The sequence below is a fragment of the Phaenicophaeus curvirostris genome, chromosome 17, assembly GCF_032191515.1.
Source record: "Phaenicophaeus curvirostris isolate KB17595 chromosome 17, BPBGC_Pcur_1.0, whole genome shotgun sequence".
NCBI classification, from domain to species: domain Eukaryota; kingdom Metazoa; phylum Chordata; class Aves; order Cuculiformes; family Cuculidae; genus Phaenicophaeus; species Phaenicophaeus curvirostris.
This window is the reverse complement of record NC_091408.1, coordinates 440978-459636: the sequence shown is the minus strand read 5'-3', so window position 1 is coordinate 459636 and position 18659 is coordinate 440978. Positions and strand designations below refer to the sequence as shown.

Genomic DNA, 18659 nt, shown 5'->3' with positions numbered 1-18659 from the left:
GCCTGAATTTCGCTGACTGTTTAGAGCAGCGGCTTTGGCTGCTCCCAGAAGGCACTTCTGCTGCAGCACCCATCCAAACCGAGCACAGCCAGCCACTGTGTAAAGGGACAACGAGGGAAGTCTTGTAAGAACACAATGCTGACCTCGGTCTGGTTCTTTGTCCACAACAATCTTGTAAAAATAAAAGCCATAAATAAAGGTTCGTAACGCTTCTCCAGAGGCATGGACAATAAGCTGCTCTTCTAGCATTTTCTGAACAAAAAAGAAAACAGAGCAAACACGATAAAAAAGGCGCAGTCACTCTCCCAGGTACATAAATGTTGTTAGAAACTTTAGAAAATATTTTCATTATTCTTGACATCTTTTTGTCCAGATACACACATAACAAGAACATCTGCCATGTTATCTCATGATACCCCGTAAGGGTAACGAGGCCTTATCTCCCTGAGATGTTTGACCTCTCCGCAGATGTCTGCCTGCCTCCCTCGCCCTGCTCCGGCTTTACAGATGAATTTGCAGGAAGGTGAGAGGTTGGAAAGACTCTAGGTTGTTAACTGATATGGGATCTTGGAGGAATTTGATACGGGATATCAGAAGAATGAGCTCCAGAACATTCCCAACCTTCTACCCCGACACAGTTTGAAAGGGAAGGAAAAAACCTCATGAGCACAAGCAGTGTATCTTGCATAAAGTGCGTATGTGCACTTCGGCACCTACAAAAGAGAGGTCACGTGTCGGTTTTAGTACAACTTCATTAACTAATTACATAAGAAAAAACAAAACCTAAACCAAAACCCCAATCGCACCACCGTGCTTCATAACTGACACAGTGAGAGTTCTCGATAACGACCAGCTACCCAGAGGCAACCGGAAAAAATAAAGCACATTACTGCTGAAGAACGTTACTGCGTTGTGACAGGGCATCAGAACGATGTCACCATGACCTCAGGTGCTATTGAACGCTGTTTTCAATATCTACCAATAAGCGGATTTTAATAACAACAATTATTGCTAGGCTTCCCTCTATAATGCTGCTTTCTCTACGGAGGGAGGCATTGTTGGCCCATACACCCAACTGTTCTCTTACCTGCATGATGTCAATGGCCATGGCCTGGGTCTGCACCCCTTCCACGTTGTTCACCAGCCAGTGCACCACTTCCGCACTGATGAAACAGCACGGGGAGAGCCCTTTCTGTTCAGAGAGCAGCTGGATCCCTGTGCTGCATACAGCAAGTACTCGTTAACCTGGGCTGACTGACAGCTCTTTAAGTTAGAGACAAAAATCACTGCTAGGAAAAAAAGGGGCTAAAGAGAGAGGACAAGAACACACAATGCCCCAGAGTGACAGCTCGTTAGCTTCTGCTAATGAGATGAAGAGCTGACATTGACAGTATTCCAGTGTCGCTTTCACTGACAATTATTGCTTTGACAAGATTCTGGGGTTCCAATAATTGAAGTCTCTGCAGCATCACTCAATTTCCGAAAATTCCATTAGACAGATTGGAACTGAACAACTAACAGAAACTTAAAGAATTTCCACATCTGGCACAGGGCTCTCCTTCGAGTAACTCCATGCCTCACAGCCGCTTTTGAAACATCCAGGCAGACATTAAAGACATTTGTATTAAAAACTTACGTGGGGTGTTTCATGGCTTCAAGGATTTCTATCAGGGTAGAGGAGGAAGTCAGAGAGCTTGCTGAACACTGCTGGGAGCTGGAAAGGGAACAGAAGCTTGGTCAAAACCAAGAAAGCTGCCAGCCTTGCTCAAATGTGTACCTTTGAGAAAAACAGTCTGTCTTATCTTCCCAACGATGACTTTGCCGCATTCATTCCCTTTTACATCTGCAGAAGGACAACTAACAGCATCAGACCTGTCTTTCCTCACCAATGCCATTGGGTCACTGCAGTACAGGCCCTGCACCCTCTGTTACACACAGCTGCACTTTAGAACAACACAGAGCAATCATTTTTAAGTCAGCTTTTTCTTTTTTGACTGTACTACACAACCAGAGGAAACAGGTGCTAATATTGTTTATTTTCAATGTTGCTTCCTCCTTTGTGTCTCATCTCCAGGTTAGAACCTCTTGGATCTCATCAACGCACTTGATCCACCCTGAGCTGCAGCTCATCTTTGCTAACACAGACAGAAGACAGATGCTAATTCAGAGCCTGGTTTGCTGCTAACACACCTCAGGAATGGAATTTCTTCATTCTTCGTTTCTTGAAAAGTTAAGCTCTTTCTGTAGGTGGGGAAATAGGGCCTTGTGTTCGTTTAATTTCAAGAAACTGTTGCAAGACTAGTTTTCTGCATTCCTCCTTCTGCACCTGGAAAGACTGCAGTAAGGTCTTGTGGCAAGAGCCCTCCAGTGCTGACAGACCAAATTCATTGTGTTCTCAGGTTCCTGTTCAGTGCCCATTCCTCGACACCGGAGCTGGAACAGAACAGGACTGCAGCACAGTGCTGCTGTGCTTCCCTTACCTGCCCTCCGCAGCACCAGCTGTGGCACATCCTTGTTCTGTGACACTCTGGGAACTTCCCAGGGCCGGAGTGTTGCCCCGATCAGGTAACTGCCCCGTGTTCATAGATGTGCTGCCATCTGAGGCTGCAGGGACTGACTGATCTATAGAAACCTGCAAGGAATAAACACAGCAACACCTTTATGAAATTTGGAATGTAATCCATTTCCCATTTTCTCCCTTCCCCACGTTATCCATGCCTCAGCTCCAGTTAGTTCACATCAAGCAATACTGAGGCAAGCAGAAGCATCGGCAGAAAGGATAAACACAGTGTTAGTTTTGCCATCACTACAGCGTCCTGGACAAGCATGACATTCTCTGTGCCGTTGTTCCACGGTGATCCCGGTAAAGATAGGGATCACCAATCCAACAACTGTGCTGATAACACCATGGGCAAACCAGTCCCGACCTGACATTTTCAACGGAGTAGCTGACAATAAACACGCAATGGACAGAACAGGGAACTTTGTCACTAGGAAAATAGCAAGTGGTTAGGAAAAAATAGTTTCAACGCTAATTCTCAGAGAAAAATATGCAAATGTAACACACAAAATCCAAGTTTCATAATGCACAAAATCAGCTCCTCTCCCTCCCTTTCCCAGGGCGCTCTCAGGAGGCTGGTTGGCACCCACCCACACCTATGTCACCAAGACAACAAGAACACTTTGCTCCCGCAGGAACACTCGCACTCTTCCAATGGTAGACTGAATAGTTCACAAAAATTAACATAAAATCATCTCAGAACATGAATGCTGCAAGATTCAGCAAAGCACAGGCTGTAATTGCCATCTGTCATTAACACGTATGGCTTAGGAAAGGCAAGTTATATAAAAGCTAGGGAGGAGGAGAGGGACACAAACAGCAGAGAAGTCAGTAACTCAGGCTGGTGTAAACACACAGGCTGCTCTGTCGTGATGATCCGCAGCACCTGAGCAGCTGAAAACCACAATGCTGGCAGCTGGACTTCACTCTGATCACCAGGACAGAGACCCTTCCTATGCCATTTCCCACATTCCCAAGCTCTCTCTCCCGGCAGCGGCAGATGTCCCTTTCTGGGCAGCCAAAACCAGCAGATGCTCCAATGTGGAGCCTGCAGTCCCTGCAGCCAGCTAAATCCACTCTCCCTCCTCAGAGCTCCTCCACCACCAGGATCTCCTGTGGACACACGGTGTTATTGCTAACTCCTAACTGGTGTCGAGTATGCAAACACCTGTCATCATGACTCTTTTCAACCAAGATGACACCAGTGTTTTCAGCTCTCACTTGTTTGGGAATCCAACGACTTGATTTGACTTGGATCTCCCTAGAGCCACCCGCCAGTCAGACACCACAGAAGGAGATGAACAAGCAATTGGCAGTTTGTTTAGCAAGGGGAGATGGAAAGGGAGTCCTTACCTAGACAAAGAAAGAGAAGCTTCAGTAGCTGACAGTACAGCACTGCAAAGGACAGCAAAGTAGGGCACACAAACATCCAAAGCACACCACAAACACCGGGTAGTGGAAGGAAACAGTCGCATCCACCACCCCAGCCACCATGTCCTGTTAGCGCTGCATATTGCCCACAATGAGCCAATTCGGAAGCTAACACAGGCTCCCCATGGGGCACGCTCATAAATGCTTCCATCACCTCAGTCCAAATGCCAGGGATGACAAAACCCCACTCAAAACTGACCTGTGAGTAGAAGGCTGAAGCTGTACGTGGGCTGCGAACAAAATCCATAAAGAAGGCCCCATCCTGAAGGCATCGGAGGAAATAGGCCCGTTAACAGCAACAGCAACAGGAACAAGGAGTTGAAGAAAAGCAAATACAGGTTGTGCAAGTATGAAATGACCAGAGAGTAAGTACGAGAATCCAAACCTCAAACAGACACAGAATTTCAGATGCAGTGGGATGCAGAGCACCAGGAGTTACTCAAGCACACAACCTTACTTTCTCTCTGTAACAAGATATTGCTTTTCCTTAGCAGAGATGCTTTTCCAGAGCTTTGAAAACCACATTGATCAGAAGCCAATCAAAACTACAGCCTTCTCTCCACACTTCACAGGAGAGACTTGAGCTCTAGGGTGTGTGGTTTCCATCCCAAATGCAAAGCTGAGCAGTGAAACAGAAACCCACAGAACTGCATTTGTAATGACAAATATCCATACAACAACAGCTTTTCTCCTACTCTGTCAGTCACTCAAATGATACAGAGGGAGAGGGAAAGCTCTTTTCAGGGAGCACACTCTTCCTCTCAAATGCAGGTCTGGAATGGTGCAAACAAAAGAGAAAGGAAATTCATCATGAAGATCTCTCCAACATGGTGTTTAATGCTTCATGCAAAATGAAACAGACTCTGCCTGCGCTGTGTTCCCCGCCTACTCGCAAACCCTGGATGAATTTATCCCCGGCTGCTATTCAAAGATGTGTCAAGATTCTCTTATCACACAAGACAATGCAGTAGAACGCAGCTAAATTTTCATTCCCTATTTGCAATTCTTTATTCTGTTCCCTAGGCAAAATATTTTGCCTAGCCTGCAGTGTAGATGGTGCTTACCCTGGTACGTACAGGGAAAACATTCTGAAAAGAACCAGCGCCAGGTTTAGGCGGCTGGCGGTTTACGCAGTGCAGAGGCAGAGCCAAGCACCCTGCAGCCATAAGAGCAAAGACTTCCTGAACATTACGCACCAAACTAACTCCCTGTGTTCAAATCATACCGCATTGCCCAGTAACTGGCCAAAGTGACCTGTCAGTTCCACTCTCAAACAGAATAAAGGTGGAGCCAATGGCTCAGTTTTGGTGTGGAATAACTCCAGCACCAAATCACATTACAGCAAAGCTCCCTTGGCCACAGAGCTAGGACAGTTTGCCAGGGCTTGAGCTCCAAGTCTCCAGAGAGCCAGCACACCTCCCTGTGCAGGTGAGCCCTGACGGGGCCAGGTTCTCCTGGAAACACAAGGCACATGCTTGATGATGTTTCCACATAAGCACAAAGCTGCCTGATAAGGCAACCCGTCCACCAGCACCCCTCCAACAAGTGTGAGCCAATAATGTGGAGACCCCAACTGCTCCTCTCCCAGTCCACATGTGTAAATAAATAAAGAAGTGTTTACTGCTGTAGTATGAAAGGCTTTCAGCTGATAACGCACTCTTCCAGACTCTCTAGCTGGCCCTCCAGAAAGACTTTTGAATGCAGTTACCATTAAAAACACACAAGATCACATTTGCTAACCACCCTTTGCTGGCAGCACAAGGTCTGGTACCTTGCTTCCAACACACCAGCATGCCACCGCTAAGGAAGCCAGTTTCACCTTTTTTCCTTCTGCCACACACAACAACCAGACACAACATTCTTCTGTCCCATGTTCTCCCTGGAATTATCACCAGTTTTACTGGTAAAAATTGATATTTACAATTTCCGTAGTTAGAGCAGGAAGTTTGCTGAAGTTGAATTTCCAAAACGGTAGAAGAGGAAAACACAAAGCCTTAATTACTGCCTGGAAGCCTGTAAATGTGCCTCATATTAGTTCCTGCACCTGCTTTTCCCAATCTTACCATGAGCTGCCCCTGAATCTCACCTGTGTTTTGGAAACATTCTTATTCTACAGACAGGAGCCTGTTAATCAGATGACTATGGTGACACTACCACTTCAACTGGCAATACCGAGGTCTCTGGAATAACACAACACTTGTCCCTGGTGTTGCACAAAAGGGTGGATGTTGAAATACAAGATGATAAAAGAAAAACGTTGAAAGAGATAGTTAAGTTGATAGTAGGGAATCTGAGAAATTTTCCTTTGCAGTACTTCAACTGTTGAACCCCAAGACAGGTCACACTTCAGTCCCTTGCCACCTCTGCTGAAAGACCTTCATGCCAGAACCCAGCAAAACAATCCAGTAGTTCTGGTCAGACTTGGGTGGAGTTCCTGCTCTCCTGTCACACACGGGACAGGTGACAGAAAGGCTGAGAAATAGCACAGCCTCTTCTTAAGTGTCTTAAGAGAGCGCCAGGAAGACAGTTTCCTCCAGCGTGGAGTTCGACCAATGAATGAATGGCATCCAAAGACCTACTCAGGAACACATCCTCTCTGCTACACAGGTGCAACTGGCTGGAGTTCCTGCTTCAAAATTCCACTGAAGCTTCACATTGTCATGGTCTAGAGCTTGATTTTGCTCTTAAAGACAGCCTCATATAGACGCAGACAGCACTGTAATAATCTTGGACTAGAGAGTAAGATGTTCTATGATATGTCCGTGTGCTTAGAGAAAGAAACCTATTACCTGAGAAATTCTTACGTCAGAATAGCAGCTAAAGGCAGACAAGAAAATCTTTACCTTACGAGGGCTGTCAATATAGCTGGGTGTGATGGCAATGCTCCCGCTCTCCGAAGGCTGCCCAGAGCTCTTGCCAGAAAGCACTGCTGCTTGCTGCTCCCCCAGCGTCCTAAAGCAAAAGGAATCCAGAGCTCGTTCAAACATATCCTGTGTTAGCTTTCACTGGAAGGCAACTACTGCATTTTCAGACATGTACCACGCTCTAAAGCACAGGTCAATCCCATGTTCCGGAAGTACTTTTTATCCCACATAAAAAACTGAGTAAATTCAATGGTCTGTGTTTTGTTATGCACATGTAATAGTATCTTATCATTAAAAAATATTACAATCTCTTATGCATTTAAGAGCAAGCAGGTTTTAAACTGTTTTTACAGCACACGTGGTGTCAGTACTCTGACATTCTTTGAACCATTCTCAATCAATAATGAAATAGTACCTCACAAGTTTCCCAGGTACTTTAATAGATGTTATTAGTGCAAACAAGCTATCTTCTCCAGGCTGTATTTGTTACCCAGTGTTTACACTAAGACGACCCAAGCAGCGCGGTGTACTTGTGCACACATCTGCCCCTGTGTGCCCTTGTGTGGATACAACTGCACTGGCGAATCACAAACAGGTGACAGATCTGATATGCAATGGACTGAGATGCTACTTAAAGAGATGCTCCTTCTAAATTACTAGACATACGCTTCTCTAGTATCTATGTGCCTTTCCAGTCTTTGGTATTCATTCTATTAATGGATACAACACAAGAAAGTCACTGCAAAGGCTCAGTATCTCCCCAGACTTGCAACACGGACACTAAAGAAGCAAGATCCCACAGAAGCAGGATCCCACATCCCTGTTTTCAAGGTGAAGATCCCCATATATGCCTTATCCAGCCCAGGCAGAAGATCCACAGAGGAAGGATGTTGCAGTGCTTCACACCACCTGACTGTAGAGACTCACTTCTGACTGGCCTCCATCTCCAGTAGAGCCGAGAGTGCTGAGGTTCCTTTCTTCCCAATGGGAGGCCCAGGCTGCTCCAGAGAGTGAGTGGGAATGGGACCAGCAATCTGCAAGCCTTTCATGGCAGATCCTTTCTAACAAAGGAAAAATAAAAGCACAGACTTAGTTGAGTTAGGCTTAAACAGTAAACAAGAGCACACTACCTCCTCTCAGCAGGGCTTCAGTCGGTGCACTTTAAAAGAGAGTTAAACCATAGCTGAGTGTGATTAATTAATTTCTTTAGTTCAGGAATAGCAAAGCGTTAACAAGATCTTACTACCTGAAACTGGCAGCAGGGTGTCAGTCAGTGCTGTGCTCTGGGTATTGATGGCCACACAGGCACACGTGCCCCCGGCTTCCCTGGGATTGCCTCAGCGTCCCTCTGCTAAGGCTTCCGCAGGTGGTAAAACACAGTTCAGTACAAAACTCAAACTCAGCTTCTCACCCAACTAAAAACTGACTCACTCGAATCATTCGATCAGACCGATGGCGTCGACGAATGCGGTTCAAACCCTCCACAAAGCGAATGAATCCATCTAGGAGCTGCCACTCCTCCTCATCAGAGCGGGGCTTGTCACCATACACGTCGCAGTGCACTTCTCCTTCCATGATGCGCTTCGTGGCACTGATGCAGGCAGGCAGAAGCAGAAAGCGGGTCCTCCAAAATTTCAATGACTCAATGAGGCTGAAGGAACATGAAAGACAGGACAGAGTTCAGCACAGTTTCCGTAAAGGATTTTACAGCAAGTAAAATATATATTATCTGCTGTACATTTCCACGAGTTCAGCAACAATCTTGTTCTGCCATCCCTGAGTGAGAAACAGCAGATGAGCAAATGAGCTGTCAAGCAAGATGAGCACGACTGGGAAGTATTAAAACACCGGTAAGTGGAAGAGAAAACAGGGCCATCTTCAGAGTAACTGTATCATACAGATATTTTCTTTTCTGTAGAAGATAGGCTACAAAGTCTTTGTCTCCAAAAATAAGCAAAGAAAAAGGAATTTTGAAGGTACACATTAGAGTAGGAGGCATTTTGGTTGAGACCTGAAAAGAAACAAAGATACAGAAAGACTGGTTTTGTTGAGAGAAGATATCAAAAAAGCTATTGATACCAGTGGAGATATTCCATGTTTCTAACAAGACACCCTGCTCTACCCAGGTGAGGAGCAGGACTGCAGTCAGGCTCATCCCAGGACTCGAACAAGCCTCCAACAGATTCAAAATTAAATGGAAGTTTTGATTCAGATGCAGAAATTAATAAGCCACCAAGAATAGCATCAGTGTGGTACAAAATGCCATTGCATTTCTTTGCGTTTGCAGCAGAGCAAAAAAAATAGTTCATGTTGGATGTTGTGGTCAGGACTTCATATCAAAGATCAGATAACGCAACACAGAGTGAGATTCCTACAAGGCAAGAGCTGCAAAAGCAGGCCAGGTACTCTCTGTGGAGCACAGAGCATTTGTGAGCTGAGCTTGTGGAAGAATTTTTAGGTCAAAAAAGAAGAGGCAATTAGGACACAGAAAAGTCTGGAAGGAAAAGGAGATCTTACCTGAAATCCTCTGAGCCAGCAGAGCAGATATACTGATCCAAGTAATTCCACTTATACTCTTCCAGTCTCTCGTGGGAAAATTCTACCCAGCAAGAGACAAATTCAGAGTCCGAGTGTGAGGGGCACAAGCTGTAAGTGTAGTTTATCTGAGCAGACTCGTATGGGTATCTGAAAGAGAAAATGCAAACAATAACAGCAGCAGCAGCGGTGGATCTCCTCCTTTCTGGAAAGGAAGGTTTTATGGTACGTTCTTTCAAGCATGTACAGGCAGCAGGAAAAGCATCTGAACACTGTTCATCTGAACACTGCTAGCAAACTGTCCAACCAGAGAGATACTCACTTTGGCAGGTATCGAGTCACAGTAATTATTTTGTCTTTTAATGTTACTTTGTGGAAAGTACGGCCCATACTCAGCCAGTACTGATCTTCTTCCTCAGGCCGATTTCTGGATACCAGACCTAATTGTGAAAACCAAAGCACACCCTGTCAATGTCCTGCACCAGTCAGAACTCTCTCAAACTGTACCTACAGAAGCAGACTCCAAAACTGGGCTTCTGAACTCAAGACAATCTACAAGCCATCCTTCAGGCCACCTTTTTAAGGGACACATACGCAAGGAGCCTTTTGCTCTCACAGTTAAGATTTGCTAGCATCACAATCAAATAAGGGCATTCACAACTCCTACGTGACCAATACAGACCACTTCCAGTCAGGGCAATTAGGGAGCAGACAACAGGGAGAGTTAGGAAACTCCCCTCATGGTGTAGCCGAATTGTTTGTGCTGCCCCAGATCAGGCTCTTTCCCAGCAAAGACTTTTATATAACAACAAAAAGGAAAAAGAAAAAAAAGAGCTGAGGGCTTCAATGAGCATCCACACCTGATTCAGAGAGGTTACTGGGGCTGGCAGACAAGAGAGAGACAAGATGGGGCTGTGAGCACCAAGTCACTCACCTCGACTGTACAGGGGGCTGCTGCTGAGTGGCGGCGGCACAGTGGTGGCAGGTTTCTGTGGCTTGGGTTGCACAATAATTTGATAACCTTGCATGAGCCGCTGACAAATGAACTCTTCAAACACCTGCTGAGCTGTCATCTGCACTCCTTCCTCATCTCTCCTGGACACAAAGGTGAAGGAAACTAGAATAAGGAAACTGACCCCACACCTATTCTTAGCTCTGCGCTTCCTAATCGACGATTTGTGCCTGCACTGGGCTCTGCACAAGCGAAACCCTCTGCCTGTGAAACCACCTGCAGAACAGGAAAAGAAAAGCGGGCCCCTTTCTGCTTTAGCCAGGTGGCAATGACCTCTCTGGCAATACTAATTAATACTTTTAAAAGCAGTTTTGTAACTAGTAACATGTTCGCTTATGCCAGTTGTTAAACTTGCAGTAAATTTACCCACAATCCCTTTTACAGCATTTTGCAGGGAATCTCAGTGCAGTTTGTGCGTATTCAGCAGAGCTCAGAGCTGCACGTGTGCAGGCAATGCTCCACCCTCTCCCGAAGCTGGAAGACTAGAGCAGAAAGATTAAAGACTCATCACTACCACATCTAATTGCAACTGCTTGTGCTCTGACCTTTGCCTTCCTGCGGTACAGGAACATCTAACAATTCTTCTAGGTGTTTCTTCATTAATCCTACAATTTCCTATGTATTTCAGTCACTCTATTATTTTTGTTACGTTCCCATAATGCAGGAACACGAACACGTCTTTCTGATGCCTCACAGGTTGTGGCAAGTTTGAGAAATATTTAAGATGAGACAGCTTCAGAAAACAACAGACCAACCCTATGAAAGAATAGTGACCGGAGACCTGTTGTTTATCCCACAAACACTGTTTTCCACCAAACTCCTTTAAACTAAATATCCCTGAAAGTGAGGATAAGCGTTCTAAGCACTGTGCATAGACAGGCATTTGCTCATTTAGTGCTTCCAAAACACTTGCTAGAAAACAGATGATGGCTGGAGGTTAATTTTTTTGATTGAAATGCAACACAAGAAATAGATGTAGAATTTTGTATGCAAATGATTTCTAACACAAAACTTACTACAAAACAAAATATGGTCAGATGGTAACAACAGAAAATGTGCAGTTACCACTGAATAAACTAAAACTGAAGCATGTTATCAATTCATCTTTCTCTTCAGCCCCCAAAGCGTTCCTCTGCCACGGCTGCACCTTCAGCCCTTTGATTCGATGCCGGTTACGCTACAGAGAAGGTGCTGGCCAAACCTGTCGATGTCAGCTTCTGGGAGGAGATCATAGCAACCCTCCGTGTAATCGTTCTGCAGGCTCTGGCGGTCAGGGAAGTAGTCCGTGGTAAGCGGGAGACATGCCGGAGTAGTGAGGGATTTCCAGTCCACTCCAACTGTACAACAGAAGCCTGGCACTACGGGGGGAGCAGACAGCGTCAGAACTGCCTCGTTGCACCATTGTGGGCAGTCACAGGGGCATACACGGTCACCCATGGAAAACAGGGTGTAGAGGGAGGTGAGAGACGGGTGACGAGAAAAGTTAAAAAAGAATGAGGGACAAAAAACAAAGTTGGCATAAAGTCAACAGGAAAAAAAATGGGGTGGAATGGGAAGGGAAAAGGGAAGAAGACAGGAAAAAGGGAGGGAGAGAAAGAGACAGATTTTGTTAAACAACGCAGTGCACATGCTAATTCCATCCCATCATGCAAATGGCATTCAGAGTTAATACATTTTATTTTCTGGTGATTGAAAGCTAGAGCAGAGATAGCCACCGCTTTTCCAAAATTACAGCAAGTCAAGTGCAGTTACTCATTATTAATAAAACAGATCAACATTCCAAGTCTGAACAAGAAAATCAGACCAGGTTGGCATCCTAGCCAACTGCAGAAGGAGCTGGGGATGAGGAGAGAAAGAACGACAGACCAGCGTCTTTCTGGAACAGTACACAGCAGAAAAGGAGTTTTTCTACAGTTATCAAAACAAAAGACAGATCAAGAGGGGTGGGAAGACCAGAAAAATAGGAACTTGGAAAGCGATCCTTCCCCACACCCTCTCCTAGAGTTATGTCGCTCTTTTGAGATAAAAGAGATCTAAAGCTAAACATGAAAAAGCAAAATTGAACTAAATCCTACTAAATCATCAGTTCGGTACTGCATTGCACTCCAACCTGCCTCATCAAATGATCTGATTCAAGGCACATGGCCAACTACTAATTCTGAACCTCCTATCATAGAGACCATAGAAAGTTGTTTTATTATGAAAATGTTGACATTAACAACAGGAACGCTGCACAAGAAAGCAATACAGAACAGACCATTATATAGAAAACGCTTTCTTAAGCAGTCTCACACTTGTTTGTGTCAGATGAAGATAGGTATTTCTTGGTAAAAGGCACCAAATTTGGACACTGACTGTACTGCTGATATGATCTGGTGCCGAGCAAACTTCTGACACCGAGAGGCAGTCAGAGCTCAGTGGCTTTAGCTTTTCCCACAGTAGTGTCTGGTACGGAAGGAGTTTCAGGTGTGATACAACTCATTTCACATATTCTTAAGAGATAAGGAACTCCAATCACAGTGCAATGCACAGCACAGGGAGATCCTGCAAATAGCAGTAGTGGAAAGTAAAACACTGCCAAAAGCCAAACAGGCTCTGCAGTTCCTTGCCTACCACCTCCTGGTGGCTCTATCTATGTACATGCCCTTTCCCTCCCTGTCTTCCCACCCATGCAAACTCCTTTTCCAAATCCTTCTGCTTACTTGGATCCGGAGAGTTGGAAACAGCATCTTCCAAGGAATCCTTGTTCTGAGTTTTGAGATTTGCCCCTACATGAAAGAGACATATATTTTATTTTAAGCAATTATGCACTTCACATTCATTTCAAATAAAAATAAATCAAAAGCATATAAGTGTTGTAAAATCATGGCATTAATCTCCTTGGAAAGGACTCAGGGTTGTGCACAGCAGAAAAGTGCAGAGAGCCACCTAACGAGGGAAAAAAAAAGACATCTTGGCTGAAATTCGAACATCTCATCACAAGTGTTCAGTAGCTCAAAACCAAGCAAACCAACCTCCTGAAGATGGTGAAAGTATCTTGAAAGGCAGATGCCATAAAAAAGCAAATAGCAAAAAAGGAGTCACCTGCAACCATTTAACTTGCTAACCTCAAGGTCTCAGCAGCTAAATACTTGAAATACAGTCAGTACCCGAAACCAGAATCTTTTTTATTGGCTTTCTCATTTTAAGAGCAAAGGAGAAGTTAAGAGAGAGAATTTCGTAAGACGTAGGAGCAGCAAGAAAGGAAATTACACAGACTTGCACCTGGTGGGACAAGAGAACCTGTACATAAGATTCTAGTTATCTGAGAATAAGTAGACTTTCTCTCTAAAGAGTTGAATTAATTTATGAAAATCACAATACAGATTTACTTCAATTCCACCAGTTTTAGGCATAAACTCACAGTACACATTTAACCTCTCTATCAGGGGGCAAGAAGGAAACAAATAGCTTATATTTCCTGAATCAAGAAGATCAACTACCTTTTTTCCCCCCAATCTGGCCAAACATTTGGAAAGTATTAATTAAGCCTTCAGTGCCCCTAAATAAATCTAATATATTAATTACAGACTGTTTAAAACTTCCATGTCCTGCAAAGGCAGCAGCTCCCATAACATTTCAACCTGTAAGATATTATCCTGGTCTGTACCTCACCGAGAAAGAACAGTAAGGCAGGTTTCACCCACTGTGAAAGGAGATAAGCTGACAGCTATTGAAGAGATGCTCAGTTATGAGCAAAATTCAGTAAATTCAGTTTATGCTAACCTAAATAAACAGTAATAAGGGACTTAAGACTACCGAAAACTTCCGTTTAAGGTTTGGTTAGGACTTAGGACATTATGATTTTTCTCACTGTCAAATGGATTTGTTGTAAGGAGCCCATTAACCTGGGAAAGAGATACTAAAACTACAGCTCAGGGAATGCTACGTCAACATGACATCCCTTGATCAGTTCTTCCTAGGCTGCATTTCACACCTCTGCTGTATTTGCATCAATACTTGTGCAGTTACAGTGAGACTGTCATTACAGCAAAGAAAACCCCAGCTGCTTCTCATGTGGCTGCTCCCTGAGCTGGGTCACCAGGGAGTGGGCTAAACAGCTGCTGTGGCCCACGAAAGGAAATCAAGCAGCTAAGGAGACAAGGAAAACTGCTGGCTTAAAAGGCATTTATCAAAATACAGATTTCAGGAAGCCTCCAAACATTTAAAAGTAGCCATTTTTATAAAACTAGCCTATGTAGATTTATGCAGGAAATTTCTATCAACATTATAGCTGTTACTTTAAACAGCATTTACTGAGGAAGAGTGGTTATCTGGTGCCACATGATGCCAGTAGAACCCTGGAGGAGCTGGCTCAAACCACTATTCACCTTTCCTAACACCGCTGATGCCATCTGCCATCTGGTTAAAGCATTGCAACGAGATTTATCTGCTCCGCACTATCACCTCCCATCTGCTGGACAAGGAGACAACAGACTGAATGTCAGCGTAAACAGACGGGCTAATTGTTCACTGCGAAGCCCATGTTGCAGCAAAACATGCTGTGGGCAGCAGAGGAGACTTAGACTCACTGAGAAATCCTATTTTGGGAAACTGAAAAAAGAACTGTTTCATTTCACAGGTGACTCAAACCATAAGGGAGAAACAGAAGTCAAATCACTGAGTCACAATGCGGCAGCTACAGATGGCTGAGGGTGTTCAGGCAGGGAAGGTGCTTATAACAACTCACACAGACACAGATGAACTTCTACCATGTACATGGTTAATGTCCCCTCTACAGACACAAAAGGCTCTATTAAAATGCATGCACATTTATTGCCAGGATATGCTCTGCATCTATGTGCAGATTGCATCAAGCAGCTGAAACACCGTTCAGCAATTGCAAGAACAAAACAACAGTAAAGCAAGAAAATGAAATGTATTCAGATGAAACTAAGAGAAGGAAACAACAAAACAAGATTGCTTTTAATGTGACTATGCAAACACAAGACAAGAGACACAAGAAAATTGTCTGCCTACTTCGTTATGGCTCTTCAAGGTACAAGCATAGGAGAAAACAATTGTTTTCATTTAAATATAATTCTGAGGGCGATTTTTTTTTCAGAAAAAAAAAAAATTCTTTAAATTGGCTTTGAGAAAAGGATGAAGTCTTGAATGCTGTAGTCCAAAAGTTCATCTTGTTTCCCATGTGCCTATCCAAAAAGCACATCCACAAAAACAGAAGGTAGGTTGCAGGAAACCAGACAACACAACAAAACACTCAGTGTCGCATGTTGTTCCACTGAGAGTAGTCAAAAGAAATGCTGAGAATTTGCATTAATTCAGGTGTCTAGGTAAGGTAAGAAAGCACTAATCTTCAACTGAAAGTACAGACGTGTCTTCTCAAAAACATGAAGTATGTTGGGCTGTGTGAATAACATTTGGTACAAGCAGCACCATGCTCCAAGTGCATAAAGTCTGGAGAAAGCACATTTCTAGGTAATCACAAGAAATGCTAGAAAATACTGAATCCCAGAACTTACCACAAAAAATAAACCTGCTTTTTTACAGCTTCTCTCAAAACCTAGATGTGGTCAAACTTTATTCTTTCCATCCTGTATATGTAAAACGTATACATTCAAACAAGTTCCTTAACCCAAAGGGGGACACCTTAAGGCAACTCCACCCAGAAAAAAAAAGTTCTGACCAATATCAGTGCATATTTAGGGCTTTTTTTTTTTCTGTCTGGATGTCAGTGCTTTGTTATTATGTAACTACACAACTGCCTGAGGGTTTACCACATGTAAACAGTGAGCATCTTTCTTCGCTGAAGTTTCTAAGACCTACCTAGAGAAGCAGAGACACATGAAACAACAAAAACCAGCCCCCTAAACCAACAAACCAACCCCAAAACTTACCACACACCAAACAGTCCAAGTAAGAGCACTAATAGATCACTCAAAGTTGAAAACACTTGTCTCGTTATTGATCGATTCTGCTCTGTACTGCCTGGTCCGCCCACCCTCCCCAACTCCTGGCTCTGTCGCTTCAGCACTGTTGATAGGGAAGGGCCTTCTCTCCCCACCCCATGCTCCATCACTGCTTTGTTACCTGCACTGCTGCTGCCAGCCAGACCGTTGGAGTACTCTGCTGTCCCACTGAAGCTCAGGAAAGAGGCACTGTCGCCTGGATGCCGAGAGCTGATGTGCCTGCAGAAAAGCAAAATAGCCTGTGTTACACCAACCTGTGTAATTCCATTCCTGTTCTGCCCGCACACCGCAAACTGTGATCAACAACTACCTCTCCCTAATCTGGGGAAGTAAATCATCTCCAGCCCTGTCAAAACAGCTTTACACCTCAAAATAAAGGCATATACTGCATATGTGGCACTGACACAACATATTATTAAAGGTCACAACCTAGAACTGCCTTACTGTAACATATATAGGACTTTAAAGAAAAGGGATGTTCATGCAAAGTCTACACAGATTCATCCCGAGGAGCTCACCTGCCAGTGGCCTCGTGGTACGCCAGCTCCAGCAGCTCCGCAGAGGAATGCGTTAAGTCCTGCTGCCCACTGCCCTGCATTTCTGCCATATTCTGACGGGTTTGGTGATGGATCTGGATAGCTTCTCCTGACGGACCTACACAGTTACAGCGTGATCATGAATCACCACATCTGCAGGGATTCCCAGTTGTTTGCACCCTCCCTTTGCGACAACACGGGCCACGCTATCTGATGGAAATTAAGAAAGCATGTTTATGAAACCTTCAAAGACTTGAACCTCTAGCACCATCTCTGAAACTGGTGAAGCAGAATATGCTGAACCTACTTACAAGGCGCTAAACAAATATGAGAACAATCCAGCTTCTGAAAGTCAACCCAAATTATAGTCAGGAAACACTTCAGCAGCCTTCATGTACTGCAAGATTGTTCCGCAGTGCCCGCTGCTGCACGTTAGCCAATTGGTGGTCGTTTTTTCAAAAGGGGATAACTGATTTATCAAGCCTGCACACTTGGTTCAGCCTCTGCTACAACGCCAGGTACTTCCAGATGCCAGAGTTCACACTGGTTCTCTTGTTGCATTAACACTTGGACAAGGAAAAAGTAACAGCAATCCAGTAGGCTGGAAGCAGACTTACCCACAGGAAAAGTGTGCATCCAGCGTCTCCTGTTAGACGTGAGCTTCATGGGCATGCGGGATGGGGCAAAGGGGTTGATAAGCGCTCGCTGCGGGGTGTATCCCCCTGGCCGGATGTGCAGCATAGATTCTGCACTGCCCACGTGGAACCTCCCAGGGGCACTGGAATCACGTTGCTGAGACTCCAGCATGTTCTCAAGGACATCTGGAAAATACAACTTAAAGTCAGCCTGAGAGCTCGCAGAAAACGAGTCACCTGGGGATACAAAGATTCCCCAGGGTAAGTGGGAATAAGGAACGCTGAGGAGTAGGCAGGGAGAGAAGCTGAAAGTAATTTGAATCCAGTCTGCAAGTTACAACATAAACAAGAATCCAGACAAGAATGAATATGATTTCACCTGCCATTACAGCACTGCTGTATACTGTGTCACTTTACGCTAAATGAAGCCATAAAGAAACCACTTGCTAAATCAACTATGAAGAATTACTCAGAGCTTTGACAATTCCTAAGAAATGAAGACTGACACACAAGAAACTCGAAGGAGAAAACCAAAGAAACAACAGGAGGTACAACCAAGCAATGGATGCATTTCTGTAACACCCAGATTTGACAACTGAAGTTAGGGATTATCTCCAAAAGACAGTGGACACAAGATCTCAGCACGCTGGCAGCTGGTCACGACTACTCCATGGAGAACAGAAGCGCAGTTTGCAATAGGAGAAAGAAACAAACGAGATGATCAAGGGGCATTTACTCTGTCGAACACACGGAAAGAGAAGGAAGGGTCTTATTTACCACTCTACAATGCCAACCAGAACATGTGAAAAACGCCAGCACTCCATTTCGTCCTTCCCCATCAGCCCTATTCCACATATAGTCCCACCCAGACGCACACCTTCAGCCTCGTCACAAGACTATCCTTCAAACAAAAGGAGCAACAGAAATACCAAAAACAAGTATATGAACTGACAGCAGAGAAATGCACTAACACTAAATGCTATGTGAGGTACACTGCAACAGCGCTTCCACACCAGTAAATCCAACTCCTGTAACAGGATAAATACGGCATTAGGTATTTCATAGTATGACATGAAACAAAGCATAAAGAGCCTTCAGGGGTACAATTTACAAAAGA

General features: G+C 44.4%; 1 protein-coding gene across 9 annotated transcripts in view; it reads right to left on the bottom strand.

Moving 5' to 3' along the window:
• DEPDC5 (DEP domain containing 5, GATOR1 subcomplex subunit) overlaps positions 1 to 18659 on the bottom strand; it is a 40931-nt gene that overhangs the window by 8739 nt on the left and 13533 nt on the right. For 4 of the 9 annotated variants that reach the window (XM_069871395.1, XM_069871394.1, XM_069871399.1 and 1 more), the window contains exons 22-37: positions 17525 to 17728; positions 16890 to 17025; positions 16493 to 16590; positions 13105 to 13170; positions 11604 to 11787; positions 10325 to 10485; positions 9713 to 9830; positions 9373 to 9540; positions 8287 to 8506; positions 7783 to 7916; positions 6835 to 6943; positions 4191 to 4253; positions 2481 to 2632; positions 1637 to 1714; positions 1088 to 1220; positions 144 to 252 (exon numbers count right to left, since the gene is read on the bottom strand). In XM_069871395.1, coding sequence (XP_069727496.1) covers positions 144 to 252; positions 1088 to 1220; positions 1637 to 1714; positions 2481 to 2632; positions 4191 to 4253; positions 6835 to 6943; positions 7783 to 7916; positions 8287 to 8506; positions 9373 to 9540; positions 9713 to 9830; positions 10325 to 10485; positions 11604 to 11787; positions 13105 to 13170; positions 16493 to 16590; positions 16890 to 17025; positions 17525 to 17728 — 2133 coding nt within the window. The remainder of the gene's footprint in view (positions 1 to 143; positions 253 to 1087; positions 1221 to 1636; positions 1715 to 2480; positions 2633 to 4190; positions 4254 to 6834; positions 6944 to 7782; positions 7917 to 8286; positions 8507 to 9372; positions 9541 to 9712; positions 9831 to 10324; positions 10486 to 11603; positions 11788 to 13104; positions 13171 to 16492; positions 16591 to 16889; positions 17026 to 17524; positions 17729 to 18659) is intronic. The other 5 variants (XM_069871397.1, XM_069871398.1, XM_069871400.1 and 2 more) reach the window with 3 other exon arrangements.